This window comes from Tribolium madens, unplaced genomic scaffold, assembly GCF_015345945.1.
Source record: "Tribolium madens isolate multiple individuals breed KSU strain unplaced genomic scaffold, Tmad_KSU_1.1 Scaffold_96;HRSCAF=242;Tcas5.2_LG5, whole genome shotgun sequence".
In the NCBI taxonomy this organism is placed as follows: Eukaryota; Metazoa; Arthropoda; class Insecta; order Coleoptera; family Tenebrionidae; genus Tribolium; species Tribolium madens.
The window spans coordinates 3,476,994-3,499,964 of record NW_025401068.1 but is presented as its reverse complement, the minus strand read 5'-3'; the positions used below and the strand labels follow the sequence as shown (position 1 = coordinate 3,499,964).

The window sequence follows — 22,971 nt, the reverse complement described above, 5'->3', positions numbered from 1 at the left end:
TATTAAAATGTGTTTAACAAACGAAACGACCTTCCTGGTAAAAACTACCTATTTTTACTTTGGTCACTCTTTCGTAAAACGAAGGAAATAACCTCAACCTTCGCACTTTTTCAACTAAAAGTGAAATGAAGTGAAGGCGCCAAAAAGTTATGGTGTTGTGAGCTACACTTGCAAATAAATAAGGAATTTTTCCAATTTTTTTCGAGAAATTAGTTTGAAAAATTAAGTCTGCAAAAGTACGTAAATTCCGCGCCGGATGTGTAACATCAAGGTTGTAAATATCAGATTTCATGGTTGCTTCTGAAAGTAAAATTGCTCTTCTTCTGTAAAAAATCAAAGAAAGTGAGCGCTTTTTGAACATAATTAACAAATTTAACAATTTAGGTGTTAATTTTTTCTGTTAACAGTTTGCTACTTTTCCTCCAACGAAGCATAAAAATGTGGCACATCACGACATATGCTCATCACGTTTTTTCTAATTTTTATTGCCACATCTAATATTTAAATACTCGTTTAAATCGCCTCAGGTAAATCTAAAGTGCATTGGTTGTTACGCGAGATTTAAACTTGCTTTTTGAGATAGCCGTTTCCACAGCTTAAGTATTGATAAATATATCCGAAACCAATAGAAAGTGTTTATAAATTATTCGAAATAGAAATTTCAGATGCAAGATACACATTTTTCCTTGTTTAAACGATATATTTTCAACCTTCTTAAATAGGTGTGTGTTGCTAAGTCATTGACATAGTTTGTAGATTAAATAAAAATTGATAAATTAGAAGAGAAAAATGGTGAGTAATTAGTAAAATATCGTAAATTTGTTTAAAACTAGTTTGTTTTGTTTCCTTGGCCCAATAAATTGAGTTGTTAGCAGACTGGATTAATTTCCAACTGGAAATAATTTATCACAGTATTGTCACTAATTTAAAAAAATAAAAATCGTCGTGTGGCATACTCTACCGCTGTAACAGTTTGGAGAGAAAGGTACGTGCCAAGGAAAACGTGCCATTTGCATAAAATTTATATTAGGAGTAAATATTTCACGTAAAATTTTGTCGTTGCTTCCGAAAACCTCCAAGTCTAATGAACTGAAACAGCAACATGCAAGCATATAGCATAAATTTCTGTAGGAAGCAACTACAATAATTACCTCCAATTATGCAGTTAGTGAACAACTCCTACGGGAGCAAAAACCCTCTACTATTAATCAAGCGACTGACGTTACGAGTATTTTTCCAAAGGAATAAATTGCGTCAGAGTTCTTTATTTATCTAAACCTTATTGATTCCGATGTCATTATCTTATGTAATTACCATTATTGCGGAAACGTGTAAGAAGACAATCGCAGTGAAATTATTACGCCATTAGCAAAATATTGTAAAATGGAACGGGGGAATTACTGAGGGCATTATTACTGTTAAAAGCAGCATGCGGTAGAGTTTGCGATGATTTGGATTGATTGGATTGCAATTTGTTAATGTATTATTAATAAATGTCATTCTATTTTACAGTTGTTTAGTTAATCAATAAATGCAGAACCACGTAATATCGAGTGTAAATATTTTTCCAACTGATTAGATCAATTTTTAAATAGGTGTTGCAAGTAGAAATCGACAGTGTCAATTCTGCGTGAAGGAAAATTTTCAAAAAATTTTTTCTACCGAGCAAATAAATAAATGTGTCACTTAGAAAAGTTCAAACTTTGCAAAACAAGTTTTTCTATTTTTCTGTTTTACAATGGTACCATACAAAAAAATAAAACCACAAAAATTCTTTTTGGAATACCGATATCGCATCTTTGATAATTACTAATTTTTTATTAAAAATTAATTAATTTGTAATATTCTGGGTGGTCAAAAATGAATTTTGAGTTGGCAACAGAATTAAGAACGTTTTCTTATTTGGCTGTTTTACGAATACTGATGTGTGTCTCAAATGTCAAGTTGTTACTACAAAAGTTACTTCCTTTTAGAATTAAAATTTAGTATTGCTATTTCAAATAGCAATTCTCGATCACCCAATGTGTCTTGTGTTAAATAGTTTGTATGATTTTAAAAGCTTTTGAATTTAAACATGACTTATTTACTCTTAAAAATTAGTTAAATATTCATTTTTAAATAATTTTAAAAATATATGAATATACTTCTACAATAATTTACAATTCAACACAAAATATTGTTTTTTTAAACAACTTATCAACAATTTTAAGATAAAAATTATTAAATTTTTGCCAAACACTAATAAAAACACAAGCAACAAAGTGACATATTATTTATTATCTTTCGGCATTCTACGAAAAAGTGCTGTTTTAGGGCAAGTTTAACTACAGATATCTAACAAATTGTAAAAGATACGTCTATATTTTTTTTTATACAGTCCCCAGATTGAGTTTAAAAAAGGAAAACATTTTTTGCTTTACCTGAAACGAGCAAATCTGTAATGATATAACTTTCCTCTTGTAAACTCAATCCGGGGACATACTGTATGTTAATGTTGACATATTTTACTAAACATTTACCAAATTTTATTAATGTACATACATAAACATATTACTGACATAAAAAATCGTAAAGATTCTTTGTTTTGAGCATTTCATGGAAATTTTGTATTGATTTATATTCTTTTAATAACCTAATTTACCAGCAAGAAAGTTTTTAAATTCGTTGAAACATGCATTTTTCAGATATGCTGATACGTATTTAGAAAAAGTTGGCCGTTTCTGACATTTTTTCTATTAATTTTAATAACAATTTTTCAAAATGAAATTTTCTAAATTAGTTTTAATTCCCATATCAAAAATCCATCAATAACTCCGGAATTATAGATCGAACTCCCTTAGGTTAAAGTCCTTTTTAGATTCCATTTTATAAAAAAGATCGTAGATTTTCAACAAAACGAGAAAGTTGCTGATAATAGCAAAAACATTATTATTAGTTGACAAAAATTTACAAAATGTGCGGTGTTAAATTCGCTCAAAGTTATGGCAGAGATTTTTTGTGATAACTCCTTTTGTTTCGCTGTAATCGTCGAGTTTCAAAGTTCAAAACTTCAATCTACAAACCCCACAAAAAATAAAAACCATAAAAAGCTACTTTTAATTGTCTTTGGGTTAAATGACGTCACAAATCGTTTATAACAAATTATTTTTGATCACCGTCCTATATTGAAATGTCATTCACTGTCCTCTTAATCACTCAACCAACGGTGAAAATAGTGATTATCGCAGGTTAGCAACAAATTAAATTGCTTTGCTCGCACCTCGTCAAAAGCTGCCAATTTCGTTTAAACTTAATTTACATACTTGTGTGTTATTTTGCGACAAATGTGGGCTCACTTAACCAATTATCAAAATGACCACGATGACATTTGACCAGATCTGATACGACCTTCAGGTATTAAATGAAAGCCGGCCCAGCTTTGATTTCTACCCGGAGTTCAATGCATCTATTAAGGAGATAACACGTATTTTGATATTTCTTGTCAATTAGAAAGTGTGCGCAAACAGTTGCATTATGTGTTTTGTCATTGATTTGCGGGTACGGTTTCTAATCCAGCATTGAAGTTTCCAAGGCGATTTGCAATTTCTTCAAAATTCAAATGAAAATTGAATTTTCAAATGGTCACGGTCGATTTATCGGCGGGCAAGAGACGTTTGCCATGGACAAACTGATTAGTCATCGGTCATTGAGCACACTATAACATCCTGTTAGGTACGGTCTGAATACAGCAGGGCTCAGACCTCTCGAGGTCGCAAAATTTTGCACCAGGGACGAAAATATTTGAAATTTTGCTGCAGTGAAAGTACAAAGTTTCCAATTTTGCATACACTTAGCCCATCATAATTGCACAAATTTGAATTTAACATTAGTTTAATTTAGTTTCTCAATTACCAGGTGACAGCTAATATAATTATCGAGTGCAACCTACCTGTTGAAATAATAGAAGGACACTATATCATGTTACAAAGTCTTGCACTTATGCACTGTAGAAGAATTTTGGTGTTCCACACCCTAGTCTTCGACTTGTATAGGGTGCACCTGCAAGAAGATAACACATAAATTAATTAAAATTGTAAATCATTTTTTACTGAAAGAAAAGTTTAATTCAAATTAAAAGTGAACGTAAGCAGCAAGTAAAAGTTTGAAACGAGTTACTAATTTGCCATTTGCACATTTAGTACTTCTTCTCTGGAGTTTAATCAGGAATGGTTGCTTCCGTATGGACTTTCAAGTCAAAATTTATGATAATTTGAGTGCAAGCTAGCTTCTTTAAATTCGACTTAATTAGTGATGGTGAAATATGGGGCTTTCAAACTCAAACAGTGCTTTATCTGTGTTGTGTGAACGAGTCTTTTCTACTTTTAAAATATATTGTTAGATGACCTTTACAACAGTAAATTTATTCAAGTAAGAACAAAAGGATTGCTTTCGATAATCATAATTAAAAAATATGAAAAGACATTTTGCTTAATTAATTGGCCGTTGGTGGGAGAAGATTTGGCAATTAGAGAAGCTTTTAATGCATGAATGAAGATAAACAAGAATTTGCACAGATGTGAAAAGACAATAAGACCCACAAGATAAGTCGAATAATAAGTTACAAAATCGAGGAGTTCTTGGTATGTGTGTTACAAACAAGAAAGGTAATTAGGTCTTATTAGGTTTAGTTTTACGACACTATAGAGAACGAAATCGTTTGAAAAATGCAGTTATGTAAACATTACACAAGTGAAAAATCCACCTTGGGGTGTTTTTTTAGTTGATTTGGTAAAATTGCAAAGTGACATGTGATGACCCACCATTAATCGTTGTGACGCGAAATCCTCCCGGATGCTGTAAATATTGCACACATTCACTTTTTACAGTTTTATTTTAAAAAATGTTTCAAGTTTTTGTTCTTTGTTAACAATCCATTTAGTAGCACTGTGGTGTAGTAAGGCACTCGGTGTTACGAACCACTTGTTACCGGTTTATTGTCGATTGCTTACTGAGGGTACATGACGAAGAGAACCACAGGTAACGCCGGTTCACCTGTTTGAATGCAAGGTGGGGCAACACACTGTAGCGTGGATACGTGGTCCGAAATTTGTTGACCAGTGGATGGGAAACGTTGCAATTTTGGGACACTAATGGCCCTAAAACACCATTAATAAGTATATATAAAAAAACAATTCTTTGTTACTTTTTTCTTTAAAAAAATTGTGGCTTTTTATTAAAAAAAAGGTTTGTGTTTTCTGTAACCGTCTTAGGTGAAAGAGTTTTTTAGCAAAACTGAAATAATTACGTTATTTGTTTTATGACGGTAGAAATACATATTTTAAACTTTATTGTTTTTATAATTTTATCAGACAAATGCTAAAGATTGGAAAATTGCCTCGAAAATCTTGGTGTAAAGAACAATTTTTATATTTATCTGATTGAAGAATTAAAGTTGCTAATGTTTGTAAAACTTAATTTCGTGACAGAAACTGCATAAAAGAAACCTATTAAAATTTTACTTTTCCAAATATAAACTTTTTAAAGACTTTGTAACTGTAATAATTAAAAAAAAAAAACTTTAACCAGAAATGATCCAGACTGTATTTTATAGAAAAAACTTTGATTTTTTGCTAATATAAGAGTTTCCTATAATTTTTTGAAAAATATTTCGTTATAAAAATGTAAACAATAATAGTACATGAAACAGTAAAAAATACAGTTCTTGATTTCCATGGATTGTTTCTGTTATAGAATTTTTTTAATAGTATAGCTTTTGTGGAGAAAGGTCCTAAATTTAATTTTTGGTTAAGAACTTGTCCAGAATATCTTTAAATAAATAAATTGATTCTTATTCTACTTAAATATTTTTTTTCTGAAAAAAATAAACGTGACAGTGAAAGTTCTAAATTTTATCACAGTGTGAATTTTATTGTAATTGATTTGTATTTGGCAAAAATAATCTTAAATAGGTTAATTCTAAACACAATTTTTATTGTGTTTGTTGTCCTGGCCTAAAATATCAATTTGTTGTCAAAACAATGTTTTATTATTAATTAAGCAATGTGTTAAAAATAACTTTAAATTTGAAATAAGTGCAGAATTTTTCTCAACTTTAGTGACATAAAAAATGCTTTTTCGGTATCTACTTCGTTTAATCATTTTATTTCATACGTCCGTTAGTAATAAATAATAGTTAATTGCAACTATTTCTTTTACAACTTTTTAAATCCGTTTCAATAAATTCACTTTTATGCATATTATAAAGCACATTAAATTGAATTACAATCAATACAAGATTACGAAACACATTTTCTTTGAATGTTTGTTATAGTTTGATAAGCTGGACAAGCATTGGTAGGTTTAATAAAAGTCAGGTCAAATTTTTTTTAGCATTTGCATGACGATAAGCAAAAATCGAAACGATTTATTTAAATAAAATTCTTACCACAATCAAATACATTTTTACACGATCATAATGCTCAGTAAGTTTTCATTTAAATAAAGATAATTGTTGCTATCTTTATTCCTAAAAGGTTAAACGTTTAATATTGAAAGTAATTTCTAGATTTGCATTTTTATAGTCATAAAAACATACTTAATAGTATATAAGTGCATAAGAAAAATTTGTTTATAAGTCTAGGTTAAAAGAACTAACATCTAGAAACGTCGCACAATACATTGCGGTGTAATTATTTTTTATGTAACAATAATATTAAAAGTTTTGTGGTTTCATTAAAAAATCTAATTGACATAACCACATAACGTACGCCCGTATAATTTTAATTGGATTAAACATAATAGTCCTAATTAGCGAAATTTTATATCACGGGTTGTAGAAAAACTGGTTATTTAATACTAGACTGGACTTTTTAAGACGGCAAACGTCTTTGATAAAATCACAAAGCTCTCCTTCTTTTAAAGTTTATTTTGGACCCACACTTCCGGTGTTTTATGTATAACAGGTAGAATTTGAAATAAGCTGTCAAATGAGGGAGGATTTCAGTACGGAAATGAAACGATTTTAGGCATTTATAAAACTCAAACTTAATTAAAAAAAAATTAACATAACATTGCCGGAGGTGGGTCATTGTAGTCTCAAATATTTTAATGCAATTTAGAAATTTCGTAAAGTGAAATTTGTTATATAACAAATATTTTTATAAATTGCTGCATTCTTGTACTAGTGCAAACCGATATTAGAAAAAGTGTCACAATTTGGTGTAATAACAGTAATTGAAAAATACCATTTTTGTTAACTTTTTAAAGAAGTGTTATTGCCATACATTTATTTCGCAACACAAATGAAAGATTTTACTTTATGCCATGCTTGATTGGCTATATTTTGCAACGTAATTCTTCATAATAACTGATTCTTCAGACAGATCTAGGAGAATAATTAAAAGTCTTTAGATCGAAATTCTCTTTTACTAATTTTTGTAATTTCTTGATTTTAAACTGTATACACCTACTGTACATTTCTATTGACAAAATGAAATAAAATGAAGAATAATTATCCATAACAATCTTAGTTAAAGATTCGTTATGTGTAATTAACTTAAATGGCGAAGCAACCAAGCATGGAGATCACAATCTGAAACGGACTAGAAGAATCGTTTTGGCGATGTATTGTTCTGTTGAAATATATCTGTTATTAATGTCAACATTTAATTCTCAATCAGTTAATTTTTTCTGGAAATTCGTACGGTTTTGTGTCACGACTTTTATCTAATTAAGCGATTAAATTGCAGTTTTGTTTTCTTCAATTTTAGCAAAATCACTAATTGCATCTTATTATAATAAATCAAATTCTTGTTATACGTTAACCTATCTGCAGGCACGACACCGTGAGATCGGTGTAATTGCTGTATAAGCATGAAATTAAACAGTTGTTGCACTTGTATAGTAGTTATTTGCAGCTAATGAAGTATTTATTGCCTAATAATATCTGTATTTTAGGTTTATTACAATTAACCGATTGTTTAGTGAATTCTTTGATTTTCGATAATTGTATTTAGAAATAAAATAGGTATTGTCATTGAGTTTGAAACATTCTCACTTTTGATAGTAATAGTAATATTTTTTTCAAATAAGGAATAAATCAGTAATAGACAATAATTAAATCTTTGCAATAACATTCAACTCTCAAGGTTTCCGCAAAGTTTTTCTTGTAATTAATCTTCAGAAATACAATATTTATTTATAGTTGGCATCAATGATCCTTCCTTTTAATGATGATTTCTTAATTAAGTGAAAATAAATTTAGTCTCAATAACTTATTTTGTGGTCATTTTTATTTTTAAAGTGTGAATATACGTTTTACTCACTTTCTTACTATTAATTTTGATTGTTGACGCAGTTGATTGACCAACAATGTTGCATTCTTGGAGAAACATTTGCTAAAAATTCCAGATATGTAGTTTATACTCATAGTGAATTTTTAACTCATATTTTCTCCTCTGTCTTAGGCAACTCATATTACAACTATAATTTTCTCTCAAAACTCAGTTATAACAAAAAACGCAGTAACCTGAAACTAACTGAAAAATTTAGATAGGAATAAGATTGTTAAAAATAACACAAGGGTGTTTTTTGAACTGGTCTTAGGTAAAAATGGGAATTAAGAGGAATGCACTATGAAAGAGGCAAATATTTTTTGTTAAAATTAATTTGGCAAATAAAATTCAAGTCTAAAAATAAAATAGTTTATTTGTATACAATGATACATTTCCTGATCTGCAATAACTTATGTTGTATTATACAAATGGAGTCTTACAACGTATTAAATTATGTTCACTATTTATAAAATTTACAAAAATTAAAACCATTTACTATATTGTCCTCGAGTACATGATTAAAACACAAACATTTAAGCAACCCCTGCCAAATACGACGTAGTGGCCCCATTTTGATCAACAGTACCATAACTGTAACTATACCTTCCAAAAGTCAAACTATTTGCCTCTCTTTTAGGCCAAGCTTGACTCTTGTAACTATTACAGGCGATCAAACTGTTCATTGCTGGTGGCCGACTCTTCTCGATCGAAATTCCATTACCCACCGATCTTATACTGAAATTAACAAACCCAAAAATAAATCAAACTTTGCCAAAATTAATAACATTGTACCTTTTCACACTTTCGGTAACACTGGCTTGTTGCGACTTTGTATAACTAGTATCGACATCCCTATTAGCCACGAGTTTCTCTTCTTTAAGTTCAACATAAATCTGTGGCCGTCTTGTGAAGATTAAATAGAGAGAAACTGCGAAAGCAATGAAGAGGTGGATGGCCACTATGAACATTGATGCATTTCTGAAACCAATGTTGTCGTAGAGAATTCCACTAATGGAAGGGCCGATAAAAGCCCCAAGTGCGAAAGTGCTGGTCCAAAGACCTGAGATTAGGCCAAAAGTTTCAAGATTATTTGGAAAACCGTGGGCCCTAAAAACCGAATTATCACAAGAAAAAGTTATAATCTTGTTACCTACACAGTGGTTCTAAGGGCGTCAGTGAAGGAGGCGACCAATTGGGCTGCTATCCCCAATCCATGCAACACCAGGCCCAAAATAGTGATCCACAACTTCCTGAAAAACCTTGTAACAAATTCTGATTAAAACAGAAAAGTTTCTTACGTTTGGACAGGTATGAATGGGGCTGGCCCCACTAGAGTGAATCCTGCAGCCACGAGTAGAGTCCCTAAAACTGTTATCACCTTCGGGGGGCAAAATTTATCACAGAGCATTCCAAAACCGGGGGCTGTGACTGCATAAGTGCCCCCGTTTATTACAAACATCAACCCCAAAATAACTGGGGATAAGTAAAATTGGCGCAAATGCGGTTCGAGGGTTGCTTGTAGAAATCCAATCGACATGCTGGTAACAATAATACTTCCACAAGATAAAAGAACTCCTGGTATTTTCACAGCTTTGAACATTGAGGCTACAAGGAGGTGTTACAAGGGGCAAAGCTTTGTATTGTATATTTACACTCACGTCCTTTATCTCTGTCTGTCCCATCTTCGTGTCTTGGTAAAACAAAGGCTGTTAAAATGGCCGACATAAAAAGGGCTGAGCCCATTACAGCGAAAGGAAGAGTGTAGCCCCCGACTTGGTAAAGGGCGCCTCCGACAGTCGGACCTACGATAAGTCCCAACCCGAAAAATGTCTCCAAAGAGGCCTAAAATCTTTGTTTTGATTTTGATTTTATAAATTGTGGAGTCCTTACAAAAGTTAAAGCAACGTTGTTTGGAAATTCTTTAGCAATGATGGCAAAACTGGCTGTGAGAAACGCAGCATTGCCCATAGCCTCGATAATCCTTATAATAAAACTCAAAATGATGAAAGGATAATGACCCTCGATTTTATCTAAGAGTCTGGAATTTAAATGTAGCAAATTGGAATTTTTGTAATGAGACAATACCCGAACAAAATGGCACAAATTCCGGTCGTGTAGATCCCTCCATTGAAAGTCACTTTAGGGCCTATTTTATTCAAGTGTTGTCCATAAACCGGACTTATTACAAAAACGATTAATTCGAAAATACCAAAGACAAGACCGTATTCGGTCGCTGTGCAGCCTTTACGTTCCGCCTGGAATTTTTTTTATGTTTGTTCTTGTGTTGAATTTTTTTTAAACTTACTTCCGCTGGATAGAAGGGCGCTTGTAGTGAGACACAAATGGCATTGCAAAAGTCTGCTATTCCGATAACAATCAAAGTAAGCCACTGTCGTCTTGTGAACTGCACCATTTTAACTGAAGACTGACACTCGATTTATCAGTTTTTTGCACACAAAAACAAACGTCTTATTTTGTCACAAATTCAGATAGAAGTAGGATAGTTCGACGAGTATGAGATAGTTATTGTAGAAGAAAACCCGATTTACCATATTGCCAAAAGTGGCATTGTCACAAACCAACTCGACTCACACTTTTTCCACTGAAGAATTTGAACGCAAAATTCGATTTGGTTCCATCGGACACTTAAAGGAGGAGCCAAGTCTCATCAGTTCAAAGTTTACAGAGTTTATCACTATTGCCATGATTATGATAAATAGTATGTTTTCACTTTTGAATAAAAATTTGATTTTATTGGACCTGTTGGACCATCTTGTAAGAGGAAATTAATTAACCGACGCGCATTTTGTCAGTTTTTCATCAACAACTTTGATACGTGTTATCCAAATTTATTGAATATTAATTGAATTTAGTGATTGAATCAACAAAGAGAATCATTCAAAACAAGATCGGTATGCAGTGAGAATCCTACAAATGAGTTTAAATAAAGCTGAAACAACAAAATGTTTAAATATGGCTCTTGTTTCTTACTAATGACGGTTATCAAAGAACAATATTTGTATTTTTAATAGACAATCACAAATGTTTTAGTTCAAAGTTCGTTTACTCTTTTCTTCATTGTTGCGCCTAAAAGGATTTACAACTTTTTTTTCAAATCGGCGACCCACTAATTTGGACTGAATTATAAACAAGTGATTAAAAAAAGAGGACGAGGTTGGACCATGAAGTCATCTCAAATTTGAAAGAAGTAATTGTTATGCATTTCTTATCTAATCGATGCCAAACTTCTAATGTGGCTTGAAATTTTATTGAAAATAACTAATGCCAACATAAATTTAGCAAAAAATCGTTATTACGTTTTCTATGTTGATAGTTCCATAAAGGTAGACATTTTGCAACAACTCAGTAAAATTCCAGTTTTAAGTTTACACTTTTAATCTAATAAAATATTTTATTTACCGATTTATAGCTTATGCATGACCCTTACCACCTTAAGAATAAAATGACGCAATTTATTAAAAATTTACTACACCAGTGATTTGATAACTATTTTTGTTCTACCTCGTGACATTTCTGTAAAACAAAATTTTTCTATATAAAAAGTGGAGTCTGTTGGATCTAAACTTGTCAGTAGAGTCAGTCCATTTATAATACGGTTTTGTTTTTACATAATATACATATTGTAAAGAGAAAAAAGTTATACTTATGCAGGGAGGTTTGTTAAAAATAATATTTCTCTTAATACAAATTTATATTAACAACAATTCTTTATTCAATGTAAAAACGTATATTTTTTTAAAATAATAAACACATAAGAAAGAACAGTTTTAAAAAAACATATTTTTTTTTTAAATTCACATTTAAATCTTATTCAAGATCTTAATTTTAGTTCTGAAAGTCTGAAAATGAAATTATAAAAAATACGTTTTGAAATTATTCTCAAAATTTATACTCTAGGCACAAGTTGCAACTAATAAAATTAAAATTATAGTTATTAATTTTAACATTGACTTTATTGTGATTTTAATAGTAAATTTGAAAAACAAAAAGAAAGTTTTGGAGCACTAATTTTTTTGTTTCATTTTTCAAATCATTTTTGTTCAAATATTCGAATGTTTTTGCTTTTTGAAGATTCAGTTTTTGCCTTACATTCATATTGTTAATACTAAAGATGATCTTAAATTGTTAACTAATTTTTGTTTGTTGTAACATAAAAAATTGGGCCTCTCTTATGTAAATCACAGACACATATCACTAAATTCTTTATCAGCAGGTCATTGGCATTATTCTGAAAATTCAGTTAAAGACATTTTACGCGCTCGTGGTTTACTATAAATACTAAAAAAAAAATGTTATTGTATTTTGTTGTATTTTTAGACGTAGAGCTTCTAACTTTGATAACAGTGCTAAATCCGGATTTATGGAGTGAGAAAAATATTGAAAACTGTTTATGAAGCTCCACTGATGAAATAAAATATTTAATAGTTTGCATAAAAATAATAGAACATCTTTTTCTTGTTGTGGCCCAAATTAGAAATCTTAAATCAATTTTTTCAAAACATATTTGTGCTCAAATGGAGAAGAAGCGATTTTTGATAACTTCAATTTAATTAATATTTTGATAAATTATTGCTGATATAAGTCAATAAAATTGTTTGTTAATTTATAATTTGAAATAGGTCTTGTTATGTAAATTACGGTATGAAAGTTCTCACATTAGAAATTGTTAAAGGAAAATCCAAAGATGTAAAAACAAGTGTAAAGTATTTACACATCGATAGCAATCTATTGTCTTCTTTAATATTTTGATTTAGTTGAATTAAATTGACCTTTTGATTAAACACAGGGGTTATTCTAATCGGTAAAATTATCGCAAATATTATGCGAACTTAAACACATGGTGTTTTACATGAATTTTAGTCATTCTTGGTGTAGGTTATTAACAATAATTAGCTTCGCCGTTAATTAAATTATACCAAGAATCAACTATGACGTAATTCATCTCACTGTCGCCTCTTTTTTTCTATTGCTCATTATTTTGTAACGTTTATTGCAGTTTAATATCAAAAAATATTAATAATTTAATCAAAATGTGATAAATGATTATGTGTTTTGTCTTGACTGACGCAGATAATTTTGAAAGGACATTCAAAGTTAAGGTTAAACAATTTTATGACAAATTGAAAACATGATTAATATCTAAACATTTTTGTTTGAAAAAGTGTAAGTAAAAACAGCAGTTTAAGTGTTTTATTTTTATTATAAACAATTTGTCCAAAAAAGAACATATTTTACAAAAATTGTATGTACAATATTAGAGAGCCACTGGGCTTAAATCGTTTAGTTCTAAATGGCGATTTTTGAAAAATTGCCAATAGATCAATTTGTAAAAACAACTAAATTAACTACGATGAAAAACGCCTAAGCGTCAGGCAACCAAACTTTCAGTGGTAATTTTAAAAACGCACTGTTCAAGAACCCTTTGAAATGTTTAGCTATTGCTGCATTTGCCGCTGGCTTCATTTCAGCAATAATCTCGTTTGCGTTGCTGTTCAAAAACTGATTCATGGCTTCACCTGTAATTAATTAATTTTTAATTAAACAAATAAACAATTTGACACTTACCAATAATATTGCCATGGTTGATAATATCCCTGACTCTAAACCTACTCTTCTGCAACCTGAAATCGATCAATAATTTTTCAATCTTCATAAATCGGGTATTCGTCGTGTCTTTAAACTCTTTTCCGTAGATTTTTGCAGCGGCATCCACATCGACTAAAATTTAAAATAGCTTGTAACACAGTTGAGTAACATTTACTGGAATTAAAGTCCCGATTGCCTAATTATTGAAATATGCAAATTCGAGCATTGTCCTGAATTCACAATTTTTCAGTTACACAATTGGAAAAAAACTTACGAAAAATGGCCCAAAAGTCGCCTTTCGACCTCACTGGAAACAAGAGAACGTTTCCGTTTACTTCATATTTTCCTTTGATTTCAACTCGGGGCAATTTGAACCCCAACTCGATATTATAATTCACGACATCAGCTCTGAAAATCACACATTATGATGTTAATTAGTCGCTACTGGATTAAAATTCGCGTGAAGTACCGAACGTGGAGTAAAACATTACAACTGTCATTGTAATCAATTTTGTATTCAGTACCTTGATGGCCTTGACATACAAATAAAACCGATTACTTTACACGTAAAAAAATGTGGAAATAGATTTTATTGCACTTCATTTCGGTCTCTTACTTTATTTTGGTGATGGTGTAATTGCTGCCACCGGAAGCTGTGACATTGTGGAAGAGGGCACGGATTCTTAACGCTCCTTGACCATTTTCCATCACCAGCTTATCAATTTTTAAAGGATCGATGCTAGGTACATTTATGTCTTGGATTCCTGATAATAAATAGGGCCTAAGGTGGTTGAATGTGCGTTGGAGGCATTTGTTGATTTCGGGGTCGGCTTTGTAACATGGGATGATGTATTCAGCTAAAAAGATAGCAATTTTACTTAAAATTTGCAAGCAATTTATAATTTGCAACTCTAGAAAAAGTTATCTGCGATTGTTCACGTGTATAACTGTGTAATAACTAATTTGTAGTTACGTTAAATTATTCTCGTGTAATATAATGCAACATTCCTACAATGTTGTTTATTTCCTAACGCTGCTGTTTTTCCCTTGATTGAAGAATTGTGTGATATGATCTCTTTGCAAAAGCGCAAATGAACATTTTGTCATTTGTGGGATACAAAAATGTGAAATTAGTAAAAACGTTTGTGAAATCATGAAGTAGAGTAATTCAGGAACAAGAAAAATATTGTTGAGCAACGATTTTGAAAATGTGTTCAAGGGCGTTGGTAATAAGTGTTTAAGAATTATTTCCTTATTACGGAACTCTTATATTCGCGTTTTTTATTTCTGAATCAATATTTTGAAATTTCCGAATATTTTTAGTCTCACTGTATTTTCTACCGCATCTTTTCCCCGGGTGTTTTAATTTTAATCCAATAAAGACCGACATGTGGAGCACATTGTAACAAATTATAATTTTCAAGTTCGTCTATTTATTGTCATTTCACAAATATTTTCATTGCTGTCTATTTACTGACACTGAATTACTTCACAGAACCTAGAGTTGCGGTTTAAATTTTAATTACTTATTATTTTATATTTAGATAAAATTTCATTTTAGTCGCATGCTATACAGGATTTCTTCTATAGAAATTAACATAACTTTTACCACTTTTGGCCACGTGGTATTCCATTTAGCTCCTATCAAGTTTTTTTGTTATTAATTTATCAAGAAGCTTAAAATTCAAGACTCAAAAAGGCAATTTAACTCATATTTACGTAAAAAAGAAAAATGTGTCAGAATGTTAGAATCTATTAACACTGATTTTTTAATTAATTAAAGTAGGTAAAAAAATAAAAAAGTACCAAGACTGATTTTTTTATTAAATCATAATTCACATTAGAAATGTATGATAACTTTTGAATATTGATATTGACATCATTTAGTTTATGTGAATAATTTTTTAATGAAAAAGATAAAAACAATAGGATCGTCATTGAGTTATTCTCACGTTTCGTACATAAGACTCGTTTCATAGAACTATTGTTACAGTTTGTAAACACGTTAACACGTTTTGTATATTGACAAACAATTAAAATAATAAATACTGAATTAATTAAATATGTTTAATACTCACTTAATTGACTAATAATACAGAAAATTTATTGTTGAGTAATACAGTGGCAGACACGGAATTTTGGACATCAAATTTTTATGTCAGTTCAAAAAATGTCAATGTAAGCCACTCTTTATTGTCATTAGATTGACGTTTGGAACTAAAATTTGAAAGTTTTAGTTGAAATTTATTTTTGGCGTCGATTTTTCGAAACAATAATGCCTCAGCAATACGTGTTTTTATATAAATTTAATAAATTATTTTGATTTGTTGTCATTTTTTCTCTAGCTATCAGGATAAAAATTACAAAAACCGAAAATGAGGTTAATTGGCCCGTTTACATTTTTATGTCAATCGAATGACAAATCGTCCAGAATTCCGTGTCCGCCAGTGTAATAATCCATCTTAAGAGAAATTTTAGTATTTTTTTTTTTAATTACAAGTAAATTAAATATCAGTAATTCAAGTGAACTTTGTCCATAATTACCCGATTAAATTATCATAATTTTTTCCCTAACTGTGAGTTTTCTAATGTGCTAGTCCATTAACTTGTAACAAAATGAAACAGTTAGGTACATTACTATTAGCATTTTTTTTTCTTTATTACAAGTATACAGAATGCGTCAGTACTCGTTCCCCAGAGAAAAATTTCAAGTAAGATAAGATACCCGGAACATGAAAAAAAATGTTTAAGAAATTCTATCTGTCAAAAATTTTTGGCATTTGACATTCTTTATGTCTCTTTAATGACACTGATGATCTTGTATATGTATTTTTTTATAATTATTTAGTAAAGGTACAAAAATTTTACCAATAAAATCCACAAAAAACATTAAACTGAGTTACAATTTAAGATACAGCTTCCTTGTTTCCTCTTCTGATAGCCTGTAGCAAAAAAACTTGAAAAATTTATTGCAAAATTTAAACTCTTATAGTTTCAACATTTTTATAGATTGAATTTTTTAAATATTATTTCTATGTTCTTGATATCTTACCTTACATAACATTTTTCTCTAGGGCGCGAGTACAATTTGAGAAATTTTTAATAAAAAATAAAGTTTACACATTTTTTGTTATTCATAGAAATCAATGAAATCATGAATGAGTTTATAACTGAAAACTCTTTTTTTTTCACGTTATCATTGTTAAATTCTAGAACAATGATTGTTATTCAATCTTTTCAGTGATACATGTAATTAAAATAGAATTGCATGCCATTGAAACTAAGGCATTGGCGGAAAAAAGTGTGTCTTCCTCATATATTAAGAGTAAATATTATCTAATATCGTTGGCCACTGATAGTGAAAGTATGACAATGAGCAATCATCGTGCTTTCTCCATTAGATGTTAAATTACGCGTTAAAAAAGGATGGGACGAAAAATACGTCAACTAGACGGAACTTGGTATACATTTAAAATCCGCGGAAATTATATAACGGTTGCATAATTGCAAAATGAGACCGTGACATACCTCGAAGCAGAACTTGAAAGATCTTCATATAGTGAGTCGTATAGCAAGTTACGTTTCGATCAATTTCTTCGTAGATCGAACTTTCTTTGAGTGTTGGATTATGTCACTTGTTATTTAAATTGTTACATCATTGGTCTCGGTATTATCCTGTCTATAATTTTTTGCAAAATTAAAAGGACGTTGATAAATTGCAAAATGTTCAAATAGGAAATGTCTGTTTTCTGGAAATGACGAGTTCGGTTTCGACATTTTTGTATGTAGCTACTCGCGATTCGCATTAAGTAACAATTTGGGTTACACGCTGTACCGTAATGTCACAGAGAAATTATTGTTAAAATTACATTATATGTTCAAGTTATTGTGTGGTGATTATGAGAGTATGCTTTGTTAACAAATGCTGCAATTAATCGTTGTGATTCCTGGTTTTTATAACCAATTATAAAGATACAAAAACGTATTATTTTACATGAAAAATTGATAATTTTTTTAATCAACTCCAAATAAAAATGTAACGACGTATAACGTTGATTTCTTGCATTAACAAGCATTAAAGGTAATGTTATAATAATTACACTCAACATTAACCTTAGCAATTGATTGCTAATGCTAATAGTAAAACCATGCAAATACAGGGTGTTTTAGATCTCGCGCCCTAGAGAAAAAAGCTATGTAGGTATAATAAGTTACCAGGAACATGAAAAAACTATTAAAAAATTGTATCTCTAGAAATTTTAAAATTATGGGAGTTTTTCATGTTCCTGGTATTTTATCGTATTTAGAACACTTCTCTGAGGCGCGAGTTCTAAAACATCCTGTATGTGTTGTGACGAGAATTGTATCAGGATGATTTTTCCATTTTATGTAAAAAAAACTATTTATATACCAAGGGCATTATTGGATGTTATCGAAAGTATAGCTTGCGAATACACCGTATCTTGGAAAATAACTACAATTTATTTTATGACATAGCAATTGTTTATTTATTATTATTATTAAAAATATTTTGCACCATCTGAATTCAAAAATTCTTGATAAAAAAAAGTATACAATTGAAATCCTTCTTATAATTTTTTTGGTTTTATTTACATTTTCATTTGATAATGAAAAAATTTTTCGTCCTAATGCATTTATATGACCAGAAAGAACATTGCATTCTAAAGTGCAAGGCTGTTATCCCAAAAATTTGAAATAAAAAATAAAATAAAATTTGTCTTCATTAAATAACATTTTTTTTGCAACATTCATTTGTGTGCTAAAATAAATAATCAATGAGTAAATTTGAATCTTTGGAAAGTTGGCAGGATGTTAATGACCATTCATGAACTGAATTTTCGACACTGATACCAACTTTTATTAAATCTATAACAATAATTTTTTATTTAAAAAATATAAAGTGCAACAAATTTAGATAGTTAATAGTTGAAAACAATATACTATTTGTGAGCTGAAGTGGAATGATTATTACACACATAGAAATATATACATACATATTATATGCCATCAACTTCAATCTCAATTTTTAAACGAATTTAAAATCGCATAATTTTTTTACAATTAAAATTTGCACAAAATTAAGAAAAAGCATAGGTATGGATTTGAGAGTTTCTAAAAAAAGCTTCAAAACCATTAAGCTAATGTGTTAAAAAAAATATGTTTTTTAGGAATAATATTCTTTCTTTAATTTTTATTTTTGTAAAAGTAAATTTCAATAGGTATATACTGAAAAAAAGTAAGAAAATCATTTGTACTGCTTCCTCTTTGTAAGGATTATTAATATTACAAATAGACAAAGAGTAGATTTTATTTAGAAAACATAATAATAATAAATAATTAATTTATCGTATTTATTAGTCACTGCAATCTAATGTGCTCACAAGAGAATTTGAAATTTATAAATCTATTAAATAAATTATTGAAAAAGTCGGACTTAGTAATAATTATTCTTTAATATTTATGAGATATTTAATTTTGCATTGCAGCTATTATCATTTCGAAATAACTTCTCTTTCCAAGCGGAAAAAACTCATTTACACCTTGAGATTGATAAAGACAGTTATAATTATTTAGACATCTGGAAAAATGAAATATTAATTAAAAAATGTATTGCAGAATTGGATTGCCAAATTTTTGAAAGAACAAAATTACCAATTGCTTTCAAACATCATTAACATTGTCCAGTGAGGGTTTTATTCTTTAAATACGAATACCCTAATTGTTTTTATTTTTCCATTTCATAATAAGTAGCAATTAGTTTCTTATTAATCTTCGATAACAATGCTTTCTAATATCTAATTCACTCGTTTACCTTAAGCTTTTTAGATGCAGGAGGCAAAACCTTGCGCATTTTCCGCATATGAATAAAAATTCAACTTACGTGTTTTGAAAGTTTCATTTTTTTCCGCAGCATTCGTCACTTGGAATAAAACAATCGAGATGAATGTAAATAATCGCAACATTTTTCTTATCACAATGTGTTACTGCACTGGTTAATTATTTGTGATTACTTGTCGTTCATTATTTAGTATTTAGAGTCGTGGAGAAAGCATGTGTACCTTTGAGTTTTATACGGGGGTTTGCTTTTGGAAGGGGTCTCTGTAGTCGCGGCAGGACCTTTGCCGGCTCATTCTTCGGGTAGGGATAACAACAAAGAGTACCACCCATGTGTTACATGGCAATATAAACAATTTGTATGCGTTGTGCAATGAGGATGTCAGAAAGAGTTTATTGATGAAATCTCGCTAAGGTCATAATTGACTATTAGCAAAGAGTTTAGTGGTTTTGTTGACTCGAAATTCTATAAGGAAGTCTAATTGGATTATTTTTAGCTTGAGCTGATAATAATATTAAAATGAAGTTATTTAACATTCGAAAACTTTACATTTGTTATCATTTATTAATTATTTTGTCAAGAAATTAAATTCTTACTCTCCATACGTGCACTACATTTTTATCATTCTTAAGTTTCAAGGATTTGAATGGTCAATGTTTTGTTTCAAACTCAATTCACATTGTTTATTTTAATTCAAGTGTAGTATTATTATTTACTGATAAACTATCACGAAGAGTTATAAAATAACAATTTTCGTGACGACAATATTATATCACTTGTTGCATATTTTTTAAAGTGTTCAATAAAAATATGTCGTTTTGCTTATATTGCAATAAACGAATGAAAGTGACATTTTTTTGAAAAAAATTGTAAGAATTAGAATTGAAAATAAAAATCCGAAAGAAGTTATTGCATTCGATGCCAATTTGTATTAACAAACCTTGTCAATAAATCTGACACATAGTCAAAAAAGAATTTTGTCTCGAATTAATTTTAAAAGTCTTATTACATTACATGTTCAATTTATTCCAGAGCTACTGTTAAATATTATATTAATTTTTTATCATAAGAAAGATTAATTAAGAATATTAATTAATTAATTAATTATTTTGTCATTTATTATTGTTTAAACTCTGGAGTTTTATCCATTTTTTTTACTTGATAAAAATTATTATTTTTGTTTGTGATTTCGTATAATACTTATAAGTTATACAACCAACCTTTAAATATACAGTTTTGTTCATTGCATACATTAATTATTAAGACTTTTTAGTATTGATTATAAAACCAAAAATACTTATCTGAATATTTGTCGGTGTTGCATTGTGTAGTTTTAAATCTCAGTATTAAATTACCGTTTGTTTAGTTTTTTATTATCTTTTGAGACAAATCTAAGATTTTGTCACATTTTGTCACTCGTTTTTTTCCTTCCTAGGTTTCTTATAAAGGAATTTATACGAAAAATAATTTTATTTGGCGAACATGGAATTTATTGACAAAAAATTTGATTTTTGATTTGCCATCATTAAATGAATTTCTCTAACAATATGGAAATATTTTTTTTCTTCGAAAGAAGGATCCAAATAAAGAACTCAAGAAAAAAAAAGGAAAAAAACTTGATAATGTTTTTGAGGAAAGATAAAAATTAGTTCCAAAAATGCAGAAAAAAATGAAGAATGTCTTGCTTCATTTTCCGAGTTTATTTTTTTGAAGGAAGAAAAAAATATAAACGATAACTTTGATCAATTTGCCTTGAAGGTGACAGTTGAAAAGACTGAAGAGAACGAATAAGTTACATCCTCACTTTTTAACAATTTAATAGTTTTTTTACGACTCTAACAGAATGTAAGCTTTTCCACGCTGATTTCAGAAAGGAAAGTGGCCAATTACGAGTATGTACCTCTCTCATCTGTCAAAATTACATAAATAATATATGCAACCTCTCAGGGAGGTAAAAATTTTACCACCTTCATAGAAACGAAAAAACCTGCCTTCTGCTAGATCTAATGGCGAAACTGTTATTCCTTGAAGTTTTTCTTGCTGAATCGTAGAAAAAATTATATGTACTACACTGGAGAAAAGCGACTTTTTGTTCCTGGTTGTTTTTCACCTGCGGGAGGTTACACTTTCCTTCCTTGAAATATAAATAACTATTATTATCGTTGAGACATGTTTCGGTAATTGCTATCAACAGCTAAAAATTTTTGAAAAATGGCATTAAATATTAAAATTAAATTTGAAACCAAATTAGGTAGAGAAATAGAACTAATACGTAATTTTATCAAAACTTGTTATTTATAAGTTATGGAAAGGGTAGTGAAACTGACCCTTTAACAAACTTTTAATAAATTACAAACCTTATAGTTTGAGGCAGCCAAAGTTTCAACTTCCTGTTTTGGTGCTCGAAAAATTTTATGGTTTACTTTTAGGAATTCACAGTTATTTCAAAAAAGCTAAATATTTATTAGAAAGTAGTAAATTAGGCTTTAATTGACGGAAAAATAAATGATTTAAGAGCATAATTACATCTGGGAGACTAAACCTGAACCGAAATAGTAAAAAATTAACAATAATAATTGTTTTGTCAATTTAAAATTGTTACAAACTGTGTATTAAACTTAAAAATTATGAAAAGAGTATTAACGTTTGGTTTCTTGCATTAACAAGCATTTAAAATATAATGTTATAATAATAATTACACTCAACATTAGCCTTAGCAATTGATTGCTAATGGTAAAACCACGTAAATATGTTATGACAAGAATTGTATCAGGATGATTTTTTACATTTTATATAAACAAAATTGTTATCTATGTTGTTATCTATCTACCAATGGCATTAGTAGATATTATTGGAAGTATGAAGTGAATACACTGTACCGTCAGAAACAACAAATATAGTGCTCTGGGAAATAAATTGTAGCAATATTATAGCAATTATTTAAATGTAAATTGAAATGTAAAAGAATAACAAGAACTATAGTCAATATTATTATGTCAGTTTTAAATTTTTATAAATTTTGTAGGAGTATTAAACTTAAAAATATGGAAACAGTGTTATACCGCAAGGCTGCTTAATCCTCAATAAAGCTTTGCATACGTCAATCTCAAATATTCCTGGTGACGACTATATATTTTCCATTTTTCATTTATTTTAACCACTCGTCATTATTTGAGAAATAATTAAGACACTGTG

The 22,971-nt window shown here is 29.5% G+C and overlaps 3 protein-coding genes across 5 annotated transcripts in view; all 3 read right to left on the bottom strand.

The window, feature by feature from the left end:
- LOC123014006 overlaps positions 1 to 5,006 on the bottom strand; it is a 31,954-nt gene extending 26,948 nt beyond the window's left edge. The window contains exons 1-2 of one of the 2 annotated variants that reach the window (XM_044412889.1): positions 4,800 to 5,006; positions 3,929 to 4,038 (exon numbers count right to left, since the gene is read on the bottom strand). The gene's annotated coding sequence lies outside the window, so the exon portion shown is untranslated. The remainder of the gene's footprint in view (positions 1 to 3,928; positions 4,039 to 4,799) is intronic. The other variant, XM_044412890.1, reaches the window with a different exon arrangement.
- Positions 5,007 to 8,667: 3,661 nt separating this feature from the next.
- Positions 8,668 to 11,093, bottom strand: LOC123014007 (MFS-type transporter SLC18B1-like). 2 transcript variants are annotated; one of them, XM_044412892.1, is made up of 8 exons: positions 10,618 to 11,093; positions 10,398 to 10,567; positions 10,203 to 10,350; positions 9,971 to 10,154; positions 9,611 to 9,917; positions 9,467 to 9,562; positions 9,105 to 9,419; positions 8,668 to 9,047 (listed from the first exon to the last, which is right to left on the bottom strand). In XM_044412892.1, the coding sequence occupies exons 1-8, from the start codon at positions 10,723 to 10,725 to the stop codon at positions 8,846 to 8,848; spliced, it is 1,530 nt and encodes a 509-aa protein (XP_044268827.1). In that variant the 5' UTR covers positions 10,726 to 11,093; the 3' UTR covers positions 8,668 to 8,845. The 2 variants fall into 2 exon arrangements, with proteins under 2 accessions (XP_044268827.1, XP_044268826.1); XM_044412891.1 differs by having other exon boundaries at positions 9,965 to 10,154; positions 10,618 to 11,030.
- Positions 11,094 to 13,513: 2,420 nt separating this feature from the next.
- LOC123013921 (protein takeout-like) lies at positions 13,514 to 20,011 on the bottom strand. Its single transcript, XM_044412792.1, has 5 exons — positions 19,822 to 20,011; positions 14,536 to 14,776; positions 14,194 to 14,327; positions 13,899 to 14,051; positions 13,514 to 13,849 (listed from the first exon to the last, which is right to left on the bottom strand). Exons 1-5 carry the CDS (start codon positions 19,901 to 19,903, stop codon positions 13,695 to 13,697), a joined length of 765 nt encoding a protein of 254 aa, XP_044268727.1. The 5' UTR covers positions 19,904 to 20,011; the 3' UTR covers positions 13,514 to 13,694.
- Positions 20,012 to 22,971: the final 2,960 nt, after the last annotated feature.

Coding starts and splice junctions, on each gene's coding strand:
- LOC123014007 (XM_044412891.1), bottom strand. CDS start 10,725: ATGGTGCAGTTCACAAGACGACAGTGGCTTACTTTGATTGTTATCGGA. Junction 10,351..10,397: donor ATTTGTGCCATTTTGTTCGG/GTATTGTCTCAT, acceptor TTTAAATTCCAG/ACTCTTAGATAAAATCGAGG. Junction 9,420..9,466: donor GACGCCCTTAGAACCACTGT/GTAGGTAACAAG, acceptor TTCGGTTTTTAG/GGCCCACGGTTTTCCAAATA.
- LOC123013921 (XM_044412792.1), bottom strand. CDS start 19,903: ATGTTGCGATTATTTACATTCATCTCGATTGTTTTATTCCAAGTGACG. Junction 14,328..14,535: donor TACACCATCACCAAAATAAA/GTAAGAGACCGA, acceptor TGTGATTTTCAG/AGCTGATGTCGTGAATTATA. Junction 13,850..13,898: donor CAACCATGGCAATATTATTG/GTAAGTGTCAAA, acceptor AATTAATTACAG/GTGAAGCCATGAATCAGTTT.